Source organism: Pleurodeles waltl, chromosome 3_1 (genome assembly GCF_031143425.1).
Source record: "Pleurodeles waltl isolate 20211129_DDA chromosome 3_1, aPleWal1.hap1.20221129, whole genome shotgun sequence".
Taxonomy (NCBI): domain Eukaryota; kingdom Metazoa; phylum Chordata; class Amphibia; order Caudata; family Salamandridae; genus Pleurodeles; species Pleurodeles waltl.
The window spans coordinates 1,494,364,079-1,494,390,720 of NC_090440.1; the positions used below are offsets into that span (position 1 = coordinate 1,494,364,079).

General features: G+C 43.7%; 1 protein-coding gene across 1 annotated transcript in view; it reads right to left on the bottom strand.

The window, feature by feature from the left end:
• The window catches only part of LRP1B (LDL receptor related protein 1B), a 4,500,992-nt gene that overhangs the window by 779,806 nt on the left and 3,694,544 nt on the right, over positions 1 to 26,642 (bottom strand). Inside the window, exon 54 of the mRNA XM_069225083.1 lies at positions 7,852 to 7,992. Within this exon, the coding sequence (XP_069081184.1) occupies positions 7,852 to 7,992 (141 nt within the window). The remainder of the gene's footprint in view (positions 1 to 7,851; positions 7,993 to 26,642) is intronic.

Below are 26,642 nucleotides of genomic sequence, written 5' to 3' on the forward strand. Positions count from 1 at the left end.
TAAAATGCTGTGTTGTGTTACTTTGCCCTGGGAAGGTTTTCCTTGGGTGGAGAGTAGGTGTTCCCACTCATCCACCCATAGATTTTGGCACATTCCCAGATTTACCAATTCTGGTAGACCTGGTAATGCATCAAAAACCTATGTCTCCCCAATGTATTTATTTCTGCTTGTTACTTCCTCTTCCTATGTGTGATGCATCCTTCAGTAGAGGTTGTTTTCGAGCTAGAAGGTGTCCCTTCCTGCATAAAAACAATCCTACTTACTATGCATGAACCCTTGCAAAAGGGTGTCTGTGCTGGAGCTAGGCAGCACATTGTGCTGGAAAAAGGGAGAAATTCACAGTACAATGTTGAGAACAGTGCATTCCTGCCCTTTCTCTATCACGCAGCGCAGCACATCAAGGTGACTTACTGTGCTGCTTGATATAATGATATTTATACCCCGTAAGTTATAAACATAAAAGGTGAAGTCAATAATTACTTTTAGTAAATGGTCAAAATTGTTCTAGAGATATGATACTTCTTTCTGTAAATGCTCCCACAAATCCAGTCCCTTAGAACTCAGGAATGTAATGATCACATCCATATATAATAATTTACAAATTACAAATTTAAAAGAAATTGCTCAATTATAAATTGTTGAGCTTATAAGAATTATACACTGTTTTGCAGGTGCCTTGATTGGATGAAGAATGCCGTTGACTTGCCCCTGGTCAACAATGGCAATTTCAAGTTAAACTATGGGTACCTTCCTTATTCCTTCCAGCTGGCTCATTAGAGGTTATCAGAGGGTCTCATATTCCAAAACTGTTATAAACCTCCATGCATAGCGGTACTATCGCACATCTGTGCAGCTTTACACCAAATTTCAAATTCACAAAACATAATCCAGAAAACGTTCTCTGAATTCCAGTGCTTAATTTGTAAAAATGTAAGTGCTGGGAACCTTCTCTGGAGGCTACTGCAGCTTGCCCACCCATTGCCCTTTGCAGTGTTGCCAATGACATTACCAATACAACACCTGGGCCCTCATTCTGACCTTGGCGGGCGGCGGAGGCCGCCCGCCAAAGTCCCGCCGTCAGGTTACCGTTCCGCGGTCGAAAGACCGCGGCGGTAATTCTGACTTTCCCGCTGGGCTGGCGGGCGGTCGCCTTCAGACCGCCAGCCAGCCCAGCGGGAAAGAGGCTTCCACGATGAAGCCGGCTCGGAATCGAGCCGGCGGAGTGGAAGCTGTGCGACGGGTGCAGTTGCACCCGTTGCGTATTTCACTGTCTGCGCAGCAGACAGTGAAATACATGTAGGGGCCCTCTTACGGGGGCCCCTGCAATGCCCATGCCAGTGGCATGGGCACTGCAGGGGCCCCCAGGGGCCCCGCGACCCCCCCTACCGCCATCCGGATCTCGGCGGTCCGACCGCCGGGATCTGGATGGCGGTAGGGGGGGTCGGAATCCCCGCGGCGGTGCAGCAAGCTGCGCCGCCGCGGAGGATTCAATGGGGCGGCGGTACACTGGCGGGACCCCGCCAGTGGTGCCGGTCCGACCGCGGCTTTACCGCCGCGGTCGGAATCCCCATTGGAGCACCGCCGGCCTGTCGGCGGTGCTCCCGCGGTCCTCTGCCCTGGCGGTCAAAGACCGCCAGGGTCAGAATGACCACCCTGATGTTCTAATTGCTGTATCTGTGTCACTTCAGTCTGCTTCAGGCTACCCAGTGCTACAAGAATGACATGGGAGGCAGGCAATTTCATTTTGAATACATATATTTAAGTATTACACACAGTTGTTGTGTTCATCTTAGAGTTAGACAGACAGCACCAGCATGTGGTGGACTATTAATGCACTTGTTCAGTATTAGGTACTGGTGCCGGACACTGGAAACCACTAGCTCAGATTAAGCACCAGTAAATTATCTATTTTCAGGCAAAAAAAGCAGAACAAGAGCAAACTCTCATGCTAGTTTTCTTTGTGAAACTTCTTTTTCGTACACATATTCCATAGCTGGGCATGTTCTCTTGCCATTCCAGTTCATGAAAATGATGTAATCTTACTATTAACAGGAATATTTGTGTAAACGTTTTAATGCTTGTTAAAGACGAACCTGTTATACAAATGGTTTATGAATACACCCAAACATATAATTTTGAGACCGTTCACAAACTTCCAGCTAATTTCCTCCATGAAACACCCACTTCTTATCCATGGGAGTTTTAATCAAACAGGGAGCTCTGTGTAAGTAAATCCTTACATAGTTGTTAAACTTACACATGCAGATAGCTTTGAGAATTGGGTACAGAATGTGAGCACGTTACATGTGTCTACTACTTGGGCCACTCCTTGATTGCAGGCCACATCTGAGAATGCAAAACTTTTGTCAGAATTAATGTGGTTCCATATTTGCATATGGAAAATGGCAAACAGTAAATATATTACTATCTTTAATAAAGTTGTTCCACTGTGCACGTCTTTTTAGGACTTCATATCATCATTACCTGATGAACATCTCCCTATATTTTTGGATGACACAAGGCAGAATGGTTCTAAACATATTCTGTCCTATTGGAATACCAGTACTACAACTTTCCTTCATAGCCTACAGCTTGACATGTAAACACTAAATTTATACCCACGATATATCCAATAGTAAGGGCTCCAGGACTACAACACTTTAAATTTTGAACACTGATTGTCAGATTTACAATACCCTCGCTCCTCCTTGCCCACACTAGCATAATTTTTTTACAGCAATGTTGCTCAAGGAGGCAATTTGTGCCACACCATATTTACAAAGTGGTGCAATGCATGCAATGCACCACTTTCCGACCCCTTGGGCCACAATATGCCTGCGTCAGGCATAATGTATGCAGGGGGGGGTGTTCTGGCGCAAGGAGGCCAGCAAAAATGGTGCAGTAAAATCTACAAGATTTCACTGGGTCATTTTTTGCGTCATTTTTAATGCCTGCTCAGAACAGACATTAAAATTGTGCACCCATATTAAGCTATAGGCCTCCTTGCACTTTGCTCTACTAGCATCCTAATTCTTGACGCTAGTGGACCAAAGCGCAACAATAGCATACAAAATTCTGACAGTATTGACCGAACGACCGCCATGGTGCACTGTATTATAAATACAGTCCACACTTGGTGTTGTTAGGTGGGGCAGGGGTGACAAAAGCAAACTAGCGCATCAGTACTGATGCACCAGTTTCTTGTAAATATAGCTCTAATTGTTCTTTCATGGATGTTAGATCTTTTTTTGATGTTATCCTACTCCAAAGTTATAGCTTTATAAGTAAGGTTTGCAAGTGTCTGAGGGAAATCTAGTCATTTGACATAAGTTTGTTACTGTGAACGTGAATGGAGTATATACAAATGCAATTCATGATTCACACATTAAAAATACCCATAACCATACATTTTGTAGCAACAGTTTAAGGATTACCAAAGAAGATGATGAATGCTTCCTAGTGGATTATTTATAAATTTTTCTCAGGCCTCCTTAAATAATTCTTAGTATGTCTGTGATTTTATGTTCTTTTTACATTTCCATCTATATTTATCCATATTTGTTTTGATATTAGTGTAAAAATGAAACACAATGGGTATGTTTCCACATTTATTTAATTGGTAAATGTGTAACTCATGTTCGAATGGCCAATTGGTTTTAATGATTTACATTAGTATGCGGTCATTTGAAACAATTTGTATTGTAAAACAGCTGAAACAGCTAGGCTGCTGAAGTTATTTAGGCTTCATTAGGAACTTTTTTTTATACCTCTCAATGTGCATAGATAACAACCTAGCACTGTATGCATCTGTAAAAAAATCAGTAAAAATGGAACACTGTCATTATTTATAACAGCCTTTCCCCAAGCTGCAAACCTCCACACACATCTCAGGCCTCAGTAAGCATGGAGCATGCATTTCAGTTTTCATTACTTTTATCTCTGCAGCATTTCTTCTGCAAAATTTCTAACAACTGAGCAATACAAATAATCAAAGGAAACGGAAAATGTTGGATTTAAATAGTAAGGGAAAAAGGAAGTAGATGGACCACCAATGTTAATGGTCAAATTAGAGCTGCATGTTTATGATGAGTTGAAGGTAAGGGCCAACTCTACTAGTTGAAGTAGGTGTACTTACAACTTGTCTTATGTGCCCTCATACAAAACATTTTAAGCTATACGTGTTTTTCCATAAAACAATGTAAGTGCTGCTTTATGACCTATATTTAAAAATATATCCTGATTCTGGAATAGATTTCCTGTCAGTGTAAGTTACACCACCTCTGAAAGACATTGTTTGCAAACTTACTGAAAATCAGGAAGAAATATGGGAAGAGAAGTCTAATTAGGCACAAATAACACTATGCAATTTTGGGGAGTGAAAGAAATAAAAGAGATCGATCTGTTGTTTGTAAGCAAGATAAGGAAGGAAATACAGCACCCATGCTCTTTGTGAAAACAATTCCCATGAAATAATCTTTAACAGAAACAAACCATCATCTCATTGACAACATATAGCACAATAAGAAAGTTATTATGTTACACTGGAATTTAAGTTCCATTGGCAATAGTTAAAACAAAAGGGAACATAAGAGCTGCATCATGACAACACAGTTGAGGAATTGCATTTTAATGTTTTGTAACTACATGTACCCCACACATTGAAATTCCAGATATCAAAATCTTTGTTGCCTGCCTGCCATTTTCCTGAGGTAAATCTCAACAGGTCGATTCACTGGTGGAAAAGATCTGGAAAATACTGACCAATTCGTGAGAAATTTAGAGCATGTGAACACTGAATTCCAAGTGTTACACCTTATTTTGTGAGTGACAAATAGCATGCAATAAGATTAGTAGGGGGGTTATTCTAACTTTGGAAGAGTGTTAATCCATCCCAAAAGTGACGGTAAAGTGATGGATATACCACCAGCCGTATTACGAGTTCCATAGGATATAATGGACTCGTAATACGGCTGGTGGTAAATCCGTCACTTTTCCGTCACTTTTGGGACGGATTAACACCTCCTCCAAAGTTAGAATAACCCCCTAGAGGTGTTTATTGCACCCAATAAATATCTTTCTGCACTTCATTTAAGTATATCTGCACCAGTGGTGATCAGGCACTAGCTATGGATGTTTAGGGAAGCACATCATGTTTTATGCAAGTTACAGTAAATGTTTTTCATTTTTCACTACTTTTATCATAACTCCATCTTCCATGATCCATTTTCTAGGGGCACATCAACTGCAATGCAGTAATCAGTCAAAAACAGAGGAAGCATATCTGTGATTTGTGGTCATATTTGGGTTCCTTCTGTACTTGCCTGAAAATATCACAAGATTTCTGTTAAACCTAGCATCCTTAGCGGGATAATACCCTAAAGTTTTCCTTTCAATCCTCCTGTTTTCCTGACTTCCTTTTTGCTGACTTTAGAACACTGTGCACTTTACCACTGTTAACCAGTGGTAAAGTGCTTCGGCTCATTTCTTAAAACGTAGTAAAATTGGCTTACACCCAACTGGCCTATTTCATTTACTTGTAAGTCACTAGCAAAGTGGCACTATCTGTGTCCAGGGCTTTTAAATTAAATGCTACCTTTAGGCCTTTAGCACTGATTGTGCCAACCACATAGGTAGCCCTATAAACATGTCATTGGACTGCCACAGCAGCCTGCATGTACAGTTTTAAACTGACATTTCGACCTGGCCAAATACATTTTTTGCCAGGCCCAAACTTTCCTTTTTAATAAATGTAAGTCAGCCTCATAGTAGGCCTGGAACAGCCAAGAGGGCAGGACGCAGTGTTTTTAAAAAATAGGACATGTACTTTAAGTTTTATGTGTCCTGGTAGTGAAAAACTCCTCAGTTAGTTTTACAGTACTGCAAGGCCTACTACTTCCATAGGATAACATTAGGGGTCACCTTATTACATGTAATGAACTGTAACTTCCAATTGGGAACAGGTAGAGATATTGAGTTTGGTGTCTACAGAATTGTAATCAAAAGCCCTTTGTAATGGCAAAGTTGGATTTTCGATCATAATTCTGAAAATGCCACTTTTAGAGAGATTACATTTTCATGTCCTAACCATTTGGTGCCTGCAGCCTGTGTCACATAGATAGGTGTAGCTATCAGTCTGTCTTTGAGTATTGGTCTCAGACAGTGAGACAAAGGGAGATAGGTACTGGCAGGATGAATCACTCTGAGTTAATAAGGGAGAGGAGCTGTCACTCACCACGCCTGCACATCACAAAGGCTCTGCCTCAGCACTCTCACAAAGGTTGATACTGGTCTGTTGTGACCACAGACAAGGTTGGACTAGGACAGGGATGAAGGGGATGCCTGACACCTCAGTGGGATGGAAATATTGGTAAGCTTCATCCACTTCAAAGTGGGCACCAGGTATAAATATTGGACGCTAAGACTCAACTCTTCAGTACAGTTCTGGATCTGTGGACTCTGCTAGGACAAAGGACTCATGTGCTGCTAAAAGGACTGTGACTCTGCTGGTCTGCTGCTCTGAAGAACTGCTTTCCCGCTGTGCTGACCTTGTGCCCTGATTCCCTTTTGCCTGGGTGAAAAGGACTGGACCTGCATCTGTAAACCCAGGACCCCAGAGTGACCCCTATAGCTCATTGACTGGCCTCCTAACCAGAAGCCTCAGGGACATGACAGGCTTCCAACAACTTTGAACCCAGCACCTGGGCTTTTCAATATGTGAATCCTGCCCTCCCAAGTGGTGCCACCCCAGTTCTGGACACTTGGAAGCGGGTCAGAAAGTGTTCCTCCAGTCCATTTGTGGATCCTGCCGCAGCAACACATTTCTCCATGGCACCTCTCCTGCAGAACCTGCACATCGCCTCTGTTCATCAATGCTTTGCCCTAGGAACCAACACATCACCTCTGCTGTGTGGAATTCCAAGATGGAAGAATTCTGCATCACCTAAGGCAGTCCATTGGATCTGCCACTGCACAATGCACCTCCTTGCAAGGACATAACCTTGTCCAACGCAGCCTGCTGGAACCGCAGCTACATGACGCATCTCTATGAATAACACATCTTCAACACAGGTCTCCACATCTCTTTGCAACCAGGGTTTAAGGTACTCTTATTTAGCGTGCCTAGCTAGGTCCCTGCAGCCAGCCTGCATTCCATGGTTGTCAGCCTGAACTTGTGTCTCGATCTGATACGGCTAGATAATCACAGTTAGGGCTATGAGCATTTGTTGATATTTTCACTTACATGTGTAAAATTGCATATCCTCAGTTCAACTGATTAGATTTTTGTAATTTTCATCTTGATTGATTTATTAAACATCAATTCATTTTTCTAACTAGGTGTGGGATTTTTCTTGATTTGTGTTTTCACTTTACTGCTGTTTGAAATGCTGCATAAATACTTTAAATATTGCCTCTAAGTTAAGTCTAAATGCTCTCTGCCAAGTTACCAGAGGTACAGGTTAATTTGGGGTTTGCTTGTGATTTCACCCCAACAAGGATTGCAGTTGCTGCTAGGGTAGGGTTCCCTTTCTTTACCAAGTAACCTCATTTCACTTCCCTCAACAAGTAACCCAATTTCTAACAACTACCCTTAACTTTACAATCAGCAAAACTATGAGCTGTTACTTGGCAATCACTTATGTATTGGGCTCTGAGCAATTTTTCATTTGAGCATTGTTCCACTTATTTTACTGTACACTTCAGTGGGTTGTTTACTATTCAGCATAGCATATCTTTACAGAGAAAGCATTGGTAGAGAGGCGTTAAAATACAATTAATACAGTTTTTGTACGATATTGCTCATTTTACAACAGATACAAATAAATATAATCAAACGAGAAAAAGTGAACCAACCTGTACTTTTGCACTTTTTGTTTAAAGGTGCTTCATCCGATTGATCTGGGCAATCAAAGTCTCCATCACACTGCCATTGGGAATTTAACAGACATCTGCCGTTAGCACAGCTAAATTCACCTGGTCCACACTGACGATAATCTACAGAAGAATCAATAGATATATAATATTGCCTCAGGTAATCAACCGCAGATCAAATTGTGCCTGTAGAATGCATCTATTTAAATAGAGTTCAAATTTGAAACCTTATATAGCATTAGAGAAATCAAAACAAAAATGAAATATAAACTTTATTTAGCAAAACAAAATGCCAAAAAAGATGCATGAAAAAGTCCCCATAAAGCTAAAAGAATACAAATTTTGCATAAGAACATCCAATCATAAAAACATTGTTAAAATTGGTAAAAACACATTAAACAGGCTCTCTTACACAACACATGGTATCAGCACATGACCTTTGTGGGCACCTGGACAGGGGCAGAACATGCCAAAGGGTCAGCCCCTAATTGTATGGAAACTTACACGGTATTCCTTGTGTTTCAGAGGCAAGAGGACGATCCTGCTTGGCACAAATAAGAATTGTGAAGCATTACTGCATGTACCAGATATGCACTGGGGCACCCCTGCATTTTTGGGACTTCTTCTGGCAGTGCGAAAATGGTCAATATTAAGCTCAGCCTAAAAGCTATCAAGAAAGAAATAAGGGGCATTTTTGCATGCTCCTAGCGCCACATGAGTATCATTTTTTGTGACACTTTGTTGGCGCTGATCACTGCACCATATTTACAAAGTGGTGCTAAGGCACTTTTTGTGGCTTAAAGCCGCTTTGTAAATATGGGCCCCTCCCACACAGTTTTCTGTGAAAAACAGGTGTACAATGGGCATTTCTGTGGGAGTTCCACTGCAACATCCATTACTTTTGACGCTGCCCCAGATATACAAGAATTCATAAATCTGTTGCAGTGCCAAAAACTAACGCCACCCCTGGGGTGGCATTGTCATGCACAACGAGAATAAACATTTGTATTTCTCCTCATCTTTGCTTTTTTTGTGTGCTGTATACTCCAGCACACACAGAAAGAGGAAAACACCATGAATGATTGTTTATGCGCAGGAAGGTCTTCTTTCCTGCACATCAACAATCATTCAATAATGACAATTTGCTACTTATGCAGCACACATAGAAGTAACAAATCTCCATTGTAGATTGTTTATGTGCAGGATGGGACACCTTCCTGTACATAAACAATCATTTCCGTCAATGCAGACATCCTTGCAATATGGTGCAAGGATGTCTGTGTTGGCAGCTACATTTTAGCTCCAGCAATACAGGAAACACAGGGGTGCCCCGTATTTGTGTAAATACTGCACATCCCATTATTTCAGAAGTGACACAGTGTGGCCCTGCCAATTTTGGCACAGCATGTTCCGTGTAAATATGCCTCTAAGAGCCATCCGCCTCATGGTGATGCAACATTGGTATGTGTTGGATTTCATGACCGCTATGGGCAGTGGGGTGTGTACAAAGATAGGTGGATCCTGTTGTACATTTATCCATGATAATGGCATGAACAATGAGATACTAACTGCTGCCATCTAAGCACTGCATGGTCTTCAATCTGACGTCAAGAATGAGGGAAGTGCCCTGGAGCAGGACTGGCTATTTTATTGGTTTGGCATGTTCCCCTGGTAGGTGACTGGACTCTGCATGTCATTACTGCCTTCCTCATTCTTGTTCTTTTTTTGTATTGTTTCCTACAAATTGGGTTTTCCTGCTGTAAAAATGCAGTCCTCAAATTAGGTAGAATGCAAGTAACTAGGGAGATAGTAATAGATAGAACAGAAACATGCCAAACAATGTGATTGTAATGAAGTGTGGGGTGGATAATGTAGTTGGAAAATTAACTAGAAAGGGAATGAAAATATTTATAAAAACAATGTCAATGTATGTACTGATATGTGTGCGCATAACAATGAATGTGCATCACCGTTGGATCTCAGCTCGAGTGTGGTCATAAAGATAGTAATCGTAAATACCCTTTGTGAATACCCAAAGTCATAAACGTAGATGTTCAATGAAATTTCTAAGTTTACCTTTGTGAATCAGGTCCATTGCATTTGTCTGTGCTTCTAATTGTTATATATAACTTACCTATAAGTCCCTAATATATGATAGAAAACGTACCAAGCACCTGTAATTTAAATAGCATTAGTGGACTGCAGCACATATTGTGCCACCACTAATGTCACACTTATGTAACAATGCATAACATGACTGCAGGTCTGCCACCGATATATTCACTATGCGGGGTTAAACTGCAAATTCAACCATTCAAAATAGCACCTTTTTTGCATGAGTAAACCCTCCTTTTTAATGTTAATAAGTCAAAATGTGATTAGGCCTTAGATGCTATAAGGCAGGGAACATGATTTTGTAAAAGTGGAACATGTAAAAGTTTACTGTTAAACATATCTATACAGTGCCAATGCACTATAAGTTATTTTTCACTGCTCAGCTGTTCCTTAGGAGAGCACTGGGATAATTTATTAAAGATTTTTAAAATATGTCTGCCTAGGAACCAGGTAAAAAGCCAATTTGGGCACTTTGTAAAACTATTTTTCTTTCAAATCCAATTCAAAGTTGGTCTTGTAACAATTATTTCACTAAAGCCTCTAGACACTCATTTGCCTGTCACTCAGAAGCTATACAACTCCTTCATAATGTGCGAATCAGCTCCCAAAGCTGTAACAGTAGTCTTGTGAGTGCGGGCGAGGTGTCCTGTTCCTCTAACATGATGACCATTTAGACAGTGTTAAGGAATTTAATTATCTTCAAGGGTACTGCCCTGCGCAGATAGATGTGGCTCACATTTGTTCTTGTCCCCTCAATTGCCTCTCTAGCCAGCCAACCACCAATCTTAGTGGGAGTGAAGCTGCTACCAGAACCAGTTTTGAGTGATCACAGGAGAGTGTTTGCTCATTACCCTGGCCACACATCTAGGGTGGGCAGAGGAGTTCTGAACAGGGGGGTAATGGTGCTGCTGTCTTAGTTTTAGGCATACATTGGTGTTGTGGAATTGTTTGCATTAGGGTATAGAGGAACCGCTGCAAAGTGGGAAGGACTGCTCTTGGTAAAATTACCCCATTGGTCGGGGAAGGTCCAGGAGTCACACCCAACCACAGGCGAATGCCAAACATCAAAGTTGCCACCCTGGGCACCATCCTTGGAACACTTCTTGACCTGTGGAAGACAGAAGGAATGCACCTGCTTTTGTGACTTGTGAGGAGGACCCTAATGGCTGGAGCTGCACATAGTTATACCTAGGAGAAAGAAGTGGACTTCAAGGGTCAGTTGGCTGACCTCCTGTTTAGCTACAGGGACACAAAAGCTGTAGGAATATCACTTTCCTGAGAGAACCCAGCTTCATCTAAGACTGCCCTGAACCCTTCTGGTGGCTTCCTTTGGGTGAGTACTGCCCCCCAAGTGTTGTTCCTGAGGTCCTCAAACCCACAGCTGATGTTATAGTGTACTGTAATTGCAAAATGCCCAAACTGCAAATGGTGGGACTTAGAAATATTTTGACAACTTTCTGCATGGAAACCGGGGTCACTGTTGGAGCCTCAGCCCTCATTGTTGAATTGCTGGTAGGCCTTAACTTGCTGGTTTTCCTTGTTGAAGGAAATCTGACTTCCAGAAACGTTACTACTAAGTTCAAGCGTAGCAGCTTTGTAGGAACTGAAGCTAAGGATTATCCGATCAAAGCATTCCTGGGCATAGATTTGAGACTTCACCAGCCCTGAACTTTTCCACTTTTTAGATGACTACACTAGTACCCTACACTTCAAAGATTTGCAATAGTTGATCAACAACTCATCAACAACAAATGTTTCCCCACTGAAGTTTCTAAGTCTAAAAGCAACTCGTTGACCGAGATCAACATGACCCTCATATACAATTTGTGCTCCATTGTGGTGGGCCCCACACTTTACCCCTGTCCCAGTCTAGTGTGATCAGTTGCCCACATATAGCACATTGTGTTATTTTGTTCTGTTTTTATTTAAATATTCAAAAACTCATATCTTCGCCTCCCCTAATTGGATTTTTGTCGTTTTGATGTTATTTTGTTTATTAAAGTATTCTCTATTTTCATAAATTGAAGTGTGTTGTGTTCTACTTTAATTTTTTACCTGTAATTTGAAATGCTTAAAATATATTATTAAGCTAAGTCTGTCCGCTCTGTGCCATATACACTAGGGTTGAGCTTAGGTGTAAAATCAATGAAACCTTTACTGGACCTAACAAGAATAGTGACATTGTTACTTGTGGTGAACTAACATCCACCGTGGGAGAAAGTGGTTGTTGGTTCAGTAGGGTGTTGGCCCTGCTCATGCATTAGCCACAATGTCTGTCAAGGTGAAGCACTAAAGTCACTAAATTGCCTTGGGTTTATTATTCTGCACCATGGCACAAAGCAGTCAGGCTTAACTTATAAGTAATGTGTAGGTATTTATGCAGCACACAAACAGTAATAAAGTGGAAAAACCACACAGGAAAAATCTCACACCAATTTAGAAACATAGAGTAAATTAGAATACATTATTTGACACCAAAAACAACAAAAGTGAAATAGTATAACTAAAGTTCTAAAGTTTTGAAGTTTAGGGTAAAAACTAGTGCATAAAGGAATCAAAGTGCCAAACACAGACATCTAGTTGTGTGAGACCGGGTCAAAGTTGAATATTATAGATGACTGCAAAGGTTCTCAAGTCGGAGCAAAAAGTATATTGGGCCAGGTTGGCATTTACCTACGGACTTAGATGAAATTTCAGCAAAAATTAGTCTACAGGGCAAGGCTACAGGTGGGGTCTGAGGAACAGTTGTCGTTGACATGGCGCTTCTGTACAAAACTGTGGTGAAGATTTCTACGTTCGGACTTAGGGGTATATTAAAACTTTTTGATGAAACATGCAGTTTTTCATCAAAAAGTTTAGCACCAGCTTGCGCCATTCCTGAGCATCAGCCGGGCGCCATATTTATAGAATGTTGCAAGCCGGTGCAAAGGATGGACTAGCATAAAAAAAAAAATGACGTTAGCCAGGTCGGGGTGGCGGCATAGGAGAAGGGGTTTTGCACCAAACTATGACGTTACACTGGTTAGAGGCAAAAAAAAAATGCCTCTCACCAGCCTAGCATCATTTTCTGATGCAAAACCATCCATACCACATGACTCCTATCTTAGAAAAGACAGAAGTCTTGACCACCACCGTAATGGCCAGCACAGGGGACCAGTGTCCCCAGGGCATGGCCATTTTACCCTGTGCCATTAAGGGGAACCCAAGTTGGGCCCCAATGGCACTTTCATTTAAAAAAATAAAAAGAACACTTACCAATACTTACTCTACTTACCTGGGATGGGGTCCCCCATCCTCTGATGTACCTCTGGTGGGGGTGGGGGTGTTCCTGGTGCTTGGGGAGGGCACCTGTGGATCCATTCCATGGTGTTTAACCATGGAAATGGGTCCCCAGGTCCCCTAATGCCTGGTCTGACCCAGGCATTAATTAATGGTGCAAAGCAAGCTTTGCACCATTATTTCACCCCTCCTCCCATCTGCGTGTCATTTTAGCACAAGTGGATAAATAGTGAGCTATGGGGTTAGTACTATTTTTAGATGAGAATGCCTACCTTGCATCTCATTGAGGCAAGGTAGGTTCACGCATCTAAAAATGGTGCAAACTTCAATGTTTTGACGTTAGACAAGTCTAACGTCAAAACATAAATATGGAGTTAATTTTGCGCCAAATTTGCATCAATAAAATAGATGCAAATTCATTGCAAATGGAGTATAAATATGCCCCTTAATGTTTTTGTGGAAGTAGAAAATCTTCAAAAAGCTGGAGGCTGTAGTCTACAAGAGTTCCATGAAGCGAGGCCCCCTATTGGCAAGGGACTTCTGAACAAGAACTGCTGCTGCGGAGAAGAACATAGCGGGAAGTCAGCAGCAATTGGTGATGCACCTTGGTTGGATAGATGAGTAGGTTTATCCGGGTCTCCTCTTGGTTCTTGGAGCAGCTTTTAGGCAAAAAAGTTTCCAAGTCCCAAATTTGGGGTTTTGACTATCTGAGCACCTTTACCACCAAGGTTCTAGGCCTGGAGGGACACCACTTGGGAGTAAAGGACACACTCAGGCTAGGTCCAGGTGTGGGTTCACGTTTTTTCTAGCTTTTTCTGTACCTGAGATGCTCATCAGAGGGCCAGACCACTAGCCACTGGAGTCACTCTGCTAGGCCAGGTTTCAAGAATTGGAACATGGCTAAAACAACAGAGTGGTTGTCTGAGGGTTCAATGCAAGCTGCAGGCATCATAGTAGTCCTTCCAGGTACTGCAAAGCAGCCCTCTGAAATACATAGCTGGCCACAGCAGCAGGCAGTCTTCTGAGAGTCCTTCCACAGGTCCAGAGAGTTAATTGAAGAGTGAGTCAAAAAGTCATAATTTTATACCTGGTACTTTATTTGAAGTAGGAGAAGCTACTAGAGAATTCCATTTGAAGTTCTTGAAGCTTCCCCACTCCCCTGCCCTGGCTCATAGTTGTCTGCATGAATAATGCAATGGTGATAAGTATTTTGTGTGAAAGTAGGGCACAGCCTTTTCAGTTGCAAGTGGGGCTGTGTGGGGACTATCAAGGCACACCTAATCCAACTAATATGTGGCTGTCAGGAAAGAAAAAGCATAGTCGAACTGTCAACCACACCCAGCCATGTGACCGAGGGACAGGCTGCAGGCACCAAATAGCTAGGGCATGACATTACCAACTTTCTAAAAGTGGCATTTTTGAAATTATAACTTAAAATGTTACTTTACCAATAAAGCTTCCATTAAAATTCTCAGACACCAAACATGAAATGTTTACCTGTTCTTAATGAAAATTTAACACTTGCATTCAATAAGGCAACAAATGGTATACTATGAGAGACGCAGGCCTCAAATTAGTGAAAAATGAATTTAGGAGTTGTTCTCTACTAGGACCTGAAGAACTTTAAGCACATGTCCAGCCTTTGTATTACAATGCACCCTGCACCATGGGCTGCCTAGAATGTACCTTAGGGGAGTTTAAGGCGTGGGAGGTGGGTTATATTGCTAAGTTAAATTTGGAGACCCAAGACAGGTACTTACATGGGTGGCACCATAAGTGCTGCAGGCATACTAGTAGCTTTACTTTTACAGACCCTGGGTATATGATATAACACATTATCATGGAAGAATAAGTAAATCAAATACTCCAATCAGGTGTAAACCAAATTTACTAAGTGTTAAGGAGTGTGCACAAGCAATTTAGCACTGGTTAGCAATGGCAACATGCACAGAGTCCTAAAGCCAATGAAAGCAAATTCAGCAAAATAGTAGTGTAATGTCAAAACATTTCGGGGTGACCCTGCAGAGACGGCAAGTCTAAAACATCGCAACTAATAAAAAATAAAAATACATAAAAAACCTGGCATTATCAACTTCTGGATGTGGCCCTTTTTGCTCGGTTCTCACCAAACTTTTTGTCTTCTTCCTCCTATTTTTTATGACCTGTTTTAGTTGTCTTAGGAGTCTGGACACTTTACCACTGCTGACCAGTGCGGAAGTGCCAGTGTTCCCTGCCTAAATTGTATTGGTTGGTTTATCCATGATTGGCATGTATGGTTTACTAGGAAGTCCCTAGTAAAGTGCACAAAGTGGGCCCAGGGCCTGTAAATCAAATGCGACTAGTGGGTCTGAAGCACTGATTGAGCCACCCATATGAGTTGTCCTGAAAGCATGTTTCTGACCTGCCAATGCAGAGTCTGTGTGCACAGTTTAAACTGCCATTTCGACCTGACAAATGCACCCACTTGCAAGTCCCAAACCTTGTCTTTTACTACAGGTAAGTCACCCCTAAAGTAGACCCAAGGCAGCCCCAATGGCAGGGTGCAGTGTATTTAAAAGGTAGGACATGTACTTGTGTGTTTTACATGTCCTGATAGTGAAATACTTCTAAATGCAGTTTTCGCTATTGCAAGACCTGCCTCTCCCCTTGGGTAACAAGTGGACTGCCTTGAAATACACTTTTAAGTGTAATTTAAGTGTAATATCTAGACCAGATAGAGGTATGGAATTTGGGGTCTCTGAACTCACAATTTAAAAAAACATCTTTTGGTGAAGATGGTTTTTGAACTGAGAGTTTGAAAATGCCAGTTTTAGAAAGTGAGCATTTTCTTGCTTTACCATTCTGTGCCTCTGCCTGTCTGTGCAGTACACATCTGGATCAGGATGACAGTTGAGCTGTTTGTGCATTCACTCTAAACAGTCACAGAAAGGGAGCTAAGGTGTGCCCTGCAGATGTTGGTGTCCCATCACCAGGCTGATGGGTCTTCCTGATCTACAGTGTTGGAAGGAGCTGGCACTTGCACCTGAATACGGCTGGGCCTGTCCTTACACAAAACATTCTCCAACCCCGTGGAGTGTGTCTGGGGCCAGGGCAGGGAACAGCAGTGTCTTGTGCACCACAAAGACTTCTCTTTGAAGTTTGCCCAATTACCACATGGTTAGAACACTTCTCGACTGATGACATTCTGCCCTTAACAAGAACTGGATGCTGTAGGAGGGACTGCCATGCTTTTTTGTGCTGGCCTACTGCTTCTGTCCTAGGAGTGAAAGGACTGGACTTGGCTTTCTACATCCTGCTTTCCAAGGTTCTCCAAGGGCTGGCTTGAACTGAGCTTTCCTCCTGTTGAGAAGTTTCAGGGCCATCAAAGACTTTGCCTGCCAGCACCTGGACTCTCCTGCTGAGAGTACTGACATGCCAAATTGTGCAAAATCCAGTTCCTGGGCCCTTGGAAGTGAGCTCTGGTGCAACTAAGAAGAAACTAAGCACAACAACTCCAGGGCAACTTTGGAACTGGCGTCGAACTCTGACTTCACACCGATGCCTGCTCTGGAGGCATGGTTCCCACTGAGTGCAATGACTGCAACCTGCAATATAGGCCCGCCGCCATCGCAGTACCTCTGAATTCCCGCCACAGTGTGAGTTCTGAGTGCTGTGTCACTGACATACATAACACCCAGCTCAGACTCTTCAGTGGCACCTGTAGCCTCCTGGTATGATCACGACACCGCAAAATCAATGCCTGACATCTTGACCTGCTGAATTCATCAACCTCACATGTCGTAAGAAACAATAGCCTTGCACTGATGACGCATCACCTCCCCTGCAACAGTAAGCCACCAATGTCTCACCTCCCATGCCTTACCTCCCCGGTTCCACACCGGCTCCAGTAATGCCACACCTCCCAAGCTCTGTGAAATGTCTTTGTTTCCTCATCATTTTCCAAGGTACTGTACCCAATGTGCGTGCAACTCTGCCACCTCCCCGCACTCCTTTGAGAGTACCATCTGACTGCTGGAAGCAACTCTGTCAAAACAGTGTAGTAGCCCCAGTTGGAGCTATTGTGTTTCTAAGCGCTCTACTAAGATTTGATCTTTAAAAATTCATATCTTTGCTTCTGTAGGTTGGATGTTTGTCATTTTGATCTTGTTTTAGTCATACAAATATTAGGTAGTGTTCTAAATTGGTGTGGGTCACTTTTGTGGTGTTTTCACTGTGTTGCTGTGTATGTGTGCATATGTGTGTGTGGGTGTTTGTGGGTGAGTGTGTGTACAAATATCTTATACATTGCCTTTGAGATTGACTGATTGAGCCAAGCTGCAAAGGGGGTGAGGATGGGTTATCTTAGCTCTGTGGCTCCATTATCCTGACTAGACTGAGGGGCCCTACTTTGGCAGAGTGCAAATCACTGCCAACTAGAGACCCCATTTCTAACATCAACCATTATCATTGTCAGTAAAGAGTTAAATTTAAAAGATATATCTCAGAGGCTTGTGTTTACATTTGCCATCCTACTTATGCAGCTGTAGAACCAACTAAAAAAGGGCTCTGTATTTCAGAGTGCGAAAGGAAAAGCTAGACCTCCAGGAACACTTTGAAATGATGAAAAGCCACCTCTAGGGTAACAGGTAAATGACCCTAAAAGACACAGGACGTCCTTTTTTGAAAAACACTTGTAAGGAGTTGTTCCATTTCTGCAGCACCTAAAAAATGGTTTAAAGATATTGGTGATGCCCTTGCCTTTTCTTGGGCCACATCAGTGCTAATAAGTGAGTATGTGCATATGTGAATTTAGAATGTCTTATGGAGTACTCTATCTTCTCTTGCTTGAATATCATATGAGTGGCTTCTTCACTCAGGAAAGATTGCTTTACTTGGTTTTCAATGTAAATTTGTGCCAAATCTTTCTTAATAGACCAGTGTAGGAGGCTGGCCTGATATGTAGTCGGTACCTTGGGTACTTACACCTCACACCAGGTCCAGTTATCCCTTATTAGTGAAATGTAATAGTGTTCTAGTAGCTTAGGCTGATAGAGGTAGCTATAGCAGAGCAGCTTAGGCTGAACTAGGAGACATGCAAAGCTCCTGCAATACCACTTATAGTTATACAGTACTTATACACCAGGAAAGACAATACTCAGTGTTACCAAAAATAAAGGTAGTTTATTTGGGTGACACAAGGCCAAAAATATCTTAGAGGCAATAATCCTTCTGGAGGTAAGTATTATACACAATATATACACTATACACCAAAATAAGGTAAATAATTAGACATAGGATAGTGCAAACAATAGGAAATGCTATAGAATGCAATGGGAGAAAATAGGTCTAGGGACAACACAAACCACATACTAAGAAAGTGGAATGCGAATCATGAATTCCCCCCTAGACAAGTATAGTGTGTCGAGAATCGCTGGGAGAGTAAGAGTCCAGAAAAAGTAAGTAAAATACCCCACCCCAGAGCCTAGGAAAGTAGGAGGAAAGTACTGCAAGTTTCCTTAGGACACACTACAAGTCGTGATTAGAGTTATTGCAAGAGCCAAGCAAGCCTGCAAACAACAAATTGTGGATTCCTGGACCTGAAGACCTGCAAAGGAAGGAGACCAAGTCCAGAAGTTGGAAGAAGTTCCAGGAAGGACAGGAGCCCCTGCCAACCCAGAAGAGGGTGCAAAGACTGCAGAAATGCACCCAAGAAAGATGTTAGTGGGTTCCTGCATGATGCAAAGGATGTCCCACGAAGAGATGTTGGATGCAGGCAAGGTTTGGTGCTGGATTTGTCCAACAAGACTTGGTTCTGGCAAAGTAATAGTTTGTGTCAAAGTGGCACTGTCTGGACCCAGGAGGGACCTGGGGGCCTCAACCCTGTGTGGGGAGGAAGAGGGTCCTCTCTGCAAAATGCAGTTGTTGCAGCACTACAAAGGAAGGTCCCATGCCGCCCGGGGTCAACTCAGTTGTTGGACTTTTTGCCTTACGCAGGGTCATCCCCATTCTTTTTGCCTCCTTCCTTCTGGTTTTTTCTGACCTCTCACTGTTGGCTCTAGGACTCTGAGCACTTTATCATTGCTGACCAGTGCTAAAGTGCAGGTGCTCTCCCATCTAAAGTTGGTATGATTGGCTTATACCTAATTGGCATATTTACATATAAGTCCCTTGTACAGTGGTATCTCTATACCCAGGGCCTGTAAATTAAATAATACTAGTGGGCCTGCAGCGCTGCTTGCACCACCCACTGAAGTAGACTTTCAAAACCTGTCTCAGGCCTGCTAGCGCAGGGCCTGTGTGCGCAGTTTTCTGCCACAGGGACCTGGCATCGAAACTTACTTACCAGGCCCAGAACTCCCCTTTTACTACATGTAAGTCACCCCTAAGGTACGCCCTAGCTAGCCCTATGGGCAGGGTGCCATGTATGTAGAAAGGCAGGACATGTGCCATATTGCATGGCCTGTCCTGGTAGTGACAAACAGCCTAACTTGGTGTCTCACTGCTGTGAATGCTGCCTTCTCATAGGATTGTATTAGAAATGCCCTGCCTTATGTGTAAAGGGTATTGTCTGATTTATGAGGGGTAGCGTAGGCGTGTTTGGTATGGTTGTGATGGTGATAATAAATACGGCTTACTGGTATGGGTGTATTTTTTATTACTATCACAGAAATGCCACTTTTAGAAAGTGCGCATTTATCTGTACTTATGACTCTGGTGTTTTGCAGCTTGACTCCAATCCACGTCTGGGCAGAGTGACAGTTGGGGCTTTGTGCATACTTTTCAGACAGCCTGTACACAGGGAGGGTGGAGGTGTCACAGAGGTGCATCTGCATACTGAATAGTCTTCCTGGGCTGAGAGAAGGGAGAGGCGGGGCACACCTACATTTGTAAAGACCGTGCCCTGGCCTCACACAATAGGGTCGTTAACCCCCCACTGATGTTCGAAGCCTGTGCTGAAAGGAGAGAGGGGGCACTCCCAGAACCAGTTGTAACTGGCTGGAACCTCCTCTCCCTACCATTGTAAAACACTGTAAGAACTGACTATAAGTACAGTAGAATTTTCCCCACAATTTGAACACTCTTGGAAATTGAACCTGGACACAAGACGCTGCAGAATGGACTCACCAGGAAACCGCCTTGGACTGCTGCTGCTGTGCTAACCTGTGACCTGCCTGGTCACTAGGAAGAACTGCCATCATCTGCACCCCTTGTGCTGGCCTGTAAATGGACCCACCAGCCTTGTGCTCCTTCTTGCTTCATTTTTCCCAGGGGCAGGGTGCTGTGGCCCCTGATCCCTGTAACATTTCCTTGCACAAGGAGTGCTGCCTTCATATCCCCTTTGCGCTGAGAGAGCGCTCTTCTGTGCCCTCAGGCACCTCGAGGCACCTGTTTCATGTTGGAATCACCGCCGCAACCCGGGCTATAAGTATGGCCTTAGCGCTTTGAAAAGCGCTTCCTGGATGGCCCCCAGTAACCCCGGTCCCCAGAGGGGCCCGTCAATGGTCTAGAGGAGGTGCGTGCTGCCCTCTTCTCCTCAAAAGGATGTCAGAGGCCCCCATTTTGCGCATAGGAGCGCCGGGGGCCCCATTGTTCATCTTCTAGGCACTGGAGGTGCCTTCATCAAGCCAAGTACTGTTAAAGGAACAATATATATTGAACATAAGTTCTTACTAGAGACTTCTTCTGATTTATATGTTGCCTACCTGTTTTTGATGGTGTTTTATAGGCATAGGCAAATGTTCCTTTTATGGGCATGACTTGCTAATATGTTTCCCTAACTTGCCATATGTTTTCTAATGTTCCTACTATGGGCGTTTTAAGATATTCTTATGACAAGTGTTCTAATGTGATAACGTGTTTCCTGACTACTGCTTATGTTGCAGAATACCGAGTAACCTGTGTGTTATGTGTGACTACTGCTAATTTGCAGAGTAACTAATGTGTAACGTTCTGACAACTGCTAAGGTAGCAGGATAGTATTGATATATGATGTTTGGTCTGATAATTACGTTGTGTACAATACAGTATATTTTCATATAATCTGGTGTTGTGTTTCCTTTGTGGTGGGGATATTGCGTCACATGTGTTGTGTGTGTTGTGCAAACGCTTTACACATTGCCTCCAGGTTAAGCCTGACTGCTCGTGCCAAGCTACCAAGGGGGTGAGCAGGGGTTATCTTGGATGTGTAACTCCCTTGCCCAGACTAGAGTGGGTAAGTTCTGCCTGGCTGAGGTGCATACCCTAGCCAACCAGAAACCCCATTTCTAACATCAGTGATGTGAGCATCGCAGGTTAGAGTGCTGGGGACTTGGGCCAGGCTGTGCACGAAGGAATTGTTCAAATAGTGCAGTGAGGCCTCAGGAGGTGAAGAAGACGTGGTGCACAGGGGTACTGTCGTACTTGGGGAAAGCAAGCTCTTACCTCCTCCAAATTGGGACAGCAGGACCTTAGGACAGTCTGTGTCGAAGGGGTCCACCACCTGTGTTCCAAGGAGCATGCTCGTTGCAAGGAGAGGAGTCTAAGAGAACCGATCATCAACTTAGAAGGTGCCTGGAAGAGAAGGAAAGTGACTCCATCACTCCACTGGGGATTTCTTTGGTCCTTCTGGTGCAGGGTGAAGACAGGGAGTCCCCAGAGCGTGCACACCATGGAAACTGTTGCAGTTGCTGGTTGGAGCTGAAGTTGCAGAGGAAAAGTAGCCCTTCTGGACACTTTGTTGCTGTTACAGCGGTTCCTGGAGCAGTCTGCGGTTGATCCAAGGTGAGAGGATGAAGTAGCAGTTGCTGCTGAAAACTTGCAAATAGAATTTGAAGAGAATCCCACAGGAGAGACCCTAAATAGCCCTGAAAGGGGGATTGGCTACCTTATCAGGTATGGACCTATCAGGAGGGGTCTCTGACGTCACCTGCTGGCACTGGCCACTCAGAGGTGTCCCCACACCTTGGAAAACAAGATGGCTGAGATCTGGGAGACCCTGGAGGAGCTCTGGGCACCACCCCTGGGGTGGTGATGGACAGGGGAGTGGTCACTCCCCTTTCCTTTGTCCAGTTTTGCACCAGAGCAGGGACAGGGGTCCCTCAACAGGTATAGACTGCCTTGTGCAAGGAGGGTGTCATCTGTGCCCTTCAAAGCATTTCCAGAGGCTGGGGGAGGCTACCCCTCCCCAGCCTGTAACACCTACTTCCAAAGGGAGAGGGTGTAACACCCTGCTCTCAAAGGAAATACTTTGTTCTGCCTTCCTGGGACTGAGCTGCTCAGACCCCAGGAGGGCAGAACCCTGTTTGTGAGGTGGCAGCAGCTGTAGCTGCAGTGCAAGCTTCAGAGAGCTGGTTTAGCAGTACTGCGGGTCCATGGTGGAGCCCCCCAGGATGTATGGAATTGGCTCCCCAATACCAGATTGGGATGGGGGGACAATTCCATGATCTTAGACACCTTACATGGCCATATTTGGGGTTACCATTTTGAAGCTCCATATAGGTATTGACCTATGAGGAGTGCTTGCATGTAATGGCGTCCCCGCACTCACAAAGTCCCGGGAATTGGCCCTGAGCTATGTGGGGGCACCTTTGCTAGTGCAAGGGTGCCCTCACACTTCGTTACTTTGCACCTAACCTTCAGTAAATGAAGGTTAGACATATAGGTGACTTATAAGTTACTTAAGTGCAGTGAAAATGGCTGTGAAATAGTGTGTGCACTATTTCACACAGGCTGCAGTGGCAGTCCTGTGAAAGGGTTGGTCTGAGCTCCTTATGGGTGGCAAAAGAAATGCTGCAGCCCATAACGATCCCCTGGAACTCCACTGCCCTGGGTACCTAGGTACCATATACTAAGGACTTATAAGGGGGGTACAGTGTGCCAAATAAAATTGGTAAATGAAGTCACTAGCCTATAGTGACAAATTTAAAAGCAGAGAGAGCATAAGCACTGAGGTTTTGGTTAGCAGAGCCTCAGTGCACAGTTAAGCACCACTGACAACACACACATTAGGCCACAAACTATGAGCACTGGGGTCCTGACCAGCAGGATCCCAGTGAGACAGGCAAAAACATACTGACATACAGGTGGAAATGGGGGTAACATGCCAAGAAAGGTGGTACTTTCCTACAACTGGGTGTCCCTGATCTTCACTGGGGAACCTTGGGTATGCCTTGGGTTGGGGAAATGACAGGGAGCCCACTCCTGTGTTGCCTGGCAGGCTCCTTTGTTGATTTTGATGGCAGCTACTTTTTAGCTAAGGATGCTTTGGGCCCATCAGTGGGGGAGGGGAATGCCCATGAGGCACCTATTTGCTGCCCATGCCTTTGCAGAGCTGGTATGGGAACCAGCAGAACTCTCCTCTTCAAACTGCATTGATTCCAGCCTGGAGGCTATGTGCCAGCATGCAATGACCCCATACATGGGCATGGAGAGTGGGCAGTGTGCTCAGTATTCCTGGTGTCCTTCAACAAACTTTCTAAAATGCATCGGCCTCAAATAGGATGGGGTCATAAGGCTGGAAACAATCATTACAGAGACCCACACATGCTCTCTTCCCACCCAAATTGAATTCATTGGGGATGTGCCAACCTTCCAGGGCTTTCCTCTTATTGCTGAGGTTTTCGAAGCGCCATTCACTTTGTTCTCTGCACTATTCTTCTGAGGGGCCAAGCTTTACCTCTTGGCACCTGGGGCTCCATAAGGCCAATTTGCAAGTTCTTATCTCCAATTTGCTCTTGGTGGTCAGCTCAAGCCACAATACACATTTTCTTCAGGCCTCCTGGCCTAGAAATATATTTTTTGTAGGGGAGCCTTGTCTGACAGATTTCTTTTCAGTTCTGTCCTCTGCTGGGCTCCTGGTGTGCTTTCTTGCTAGGGAGGAATCTTCCACAGTCCTGCCACAGTCAGCCAACAGAACACCCTACCTGGCACACTCCCCAGGTCCCACAGCCTTGTGACTTCTTGAAGGGTACCTGTGAGCCAGTTGTGTTCAGGGCTAGTCCGCAGAAGTACTTAGGGAACCATACAGGGTCCCCGGCAGGCCCTGTTCCTCAAGGGGCATAAGGGGGCCGGCACTACTGACCATGGAGAAACTCAGCCTAGTCCTCAGGATAAACTGGAAATAAAGTTATTCAGTCCATCCTTGCAGCTGCATCAATTGACATCTTTGTCCTTCCAGATAGGTTTTCATTCACTGTTATTATTACTCCCATATCCAGTGTCATCTCATCAGTCTCCGCTTGGTGAAGATGCTTTTATGTGGTGGGTGGAAAGTTCTAGTTGCCAGGCACCTATGGCCAGCCCTAGGGTACCACATTATTACTCCACCTTTGTCCAAACCCCTTCTCACAATGTTCTGGAACATTAAAACATGGTGACTTCAATGTGTCGCTGGAAAGAGTTTCTCTGAAAAACTCACCGCTGCCCCCTGTAGACACAGGTTCTGGATCCTATCCCACCAAAATTTCAAAGGGTAACCCCTCCTGTCTTTGGTTTCAGTAGTGTTGCCCTCCTTATTTATTTCTGTGGGTCTGGGCTGTTCCAGCCCAAGTGCAGAGTGAGAAGCTAATTAACAGATTCATGTTTTATCCCCATCCTATCCTTTTCCAAGAACTGAGTCAGGAAGTGTTAAGGGCTCTATTGTATGGAAAAGCCTTTGATCCTCCTCTTGTCCAAAAGAGTAATTAAATTGGCATGGTAGGGGGACAAGGGCCGGAACATGAATATGACCTGAGCCAGGAAAATATGTGTATGTACATTCACACTCCATTTACTATACTGGTTTTTCTTTTGCCTTCGCAATATTCACTTCCAATTTACACAATAATCAATCAGCAACATTTTCTTGCACCACAAGTATTGTTAAATATATTTAATTTTTACTCCTTTTGAAAGGCAGAAATTAAATAATCAGAATTTCAAAACGTGTGTATTTAAGGTCCTTTATCTGTGCGGCACTCCTGCAAGGAACATTAGTGAATTAGCATAGGTAGGCCTCTGTCATTCCAATTACAGAGGCAGCGGAGTCGAGGTACATGGTAATATAGGTCGCATGACAAGTACTTGGTTTAATTACATTGTAGGTTCGTGGGCTTCCCTTTAGAGTGTGTAGTTTGAAGAATGTTGAATGTAGCATTCCATATATGTGAGATGTTGGGGAGGAGTTTGAAATTCAGAAACATGCTTCAAGCAAATTAAAACACACTGCTTTGCTTGAGTATGACATGTTAGGGTGGATTGATTCATAAAATAGATCCCTCCATTGCAGAGGATCAGATGGGTTGATAAGTGATTCTATGCCAAGAGAGAAAGGCCCTACATGTGAAGGTGTAGCCAAAGGGAAACTATTGGTAATCTGTCAGGAACCCAGTCTCAATTCTGGAATAATTGTAAGGCAGTCTACTAATATATATTATATCGAGTCCATCCAGAAGCGACTGAGGCATAACCCCTGTTAAGCCGTCTGGTAGTAAATGAGAATTCTTCTTATGAGTGATACAGAAACATACTCTGAAAGGGGCTGTTAAGCCAGCTATTAAGTGCTGTATATGTACACTCGGAGGCCAAGTATACCGAACCAATAGAAGCCTTGGTGTGTCCCCATTAAATACCCCGAAGGATCTTTTTCGTCCATCTGGAAATAATGTATGAAAAAGCTTAGCAGGAAAGGTAATACTGGGCCACCCAATAAGAACTATATGGGGTGCAGCCAAAAGCAGTGCATATGCGTCATCTGTACCAATATAAGTTACGAATAAATACTATATGGCATTGTTAAGCCACTTGGCTACAGTGATTAATTTGTAAATAAAAATGTGTCCGTGCTCAAAGCCCTCCTCTTAAACACGTGGCTGCTGCAATTAAATGTGGTAACACGGAATACTGAGGCGGCGTAATCCTGAAGCCATCTCGGTCCTCTTCAATCCATTTAAAGCCACTCCCTGCCCCTTCAGCTCACTCTAGCAGCTTTCTACTTTCTTCCTTTGTGACGCTTTTTTGTTTTTCTCTACCTCCGTATTTCCCATATGTGTCTCTTGATCGCAGCAAATGCTTGAGGCAGAACAATAAGCGCTGGCCCTCAAAAATAAGTGTCGTGCTCAGCACCGGAAACAAGCACAAATTGAACACTGCTTGGCTAATAACTACGAAAGGCCCTTCCCAAGATGACAAGATAAAGCACATGTACAGCTATTATGTAAATGTCATACATTTTTCCTTTAGATAAGACAAGCTAAGAGTTAAGAGCTACCACACCATGGTAGTGCCCAGCAAGCGGACACTGGTCTGGCGAAACGTGGCAATTAATATAGAGCAATGGAGAGCGAAAAAAGAGAGTGGTCAAAGCAAACTAAAATGCAAGAAATCTTGCTCAAAGCCCTTCCCAGCCTTAATAAGCACAATCGGGGAATCCACGTGTTTGCCAA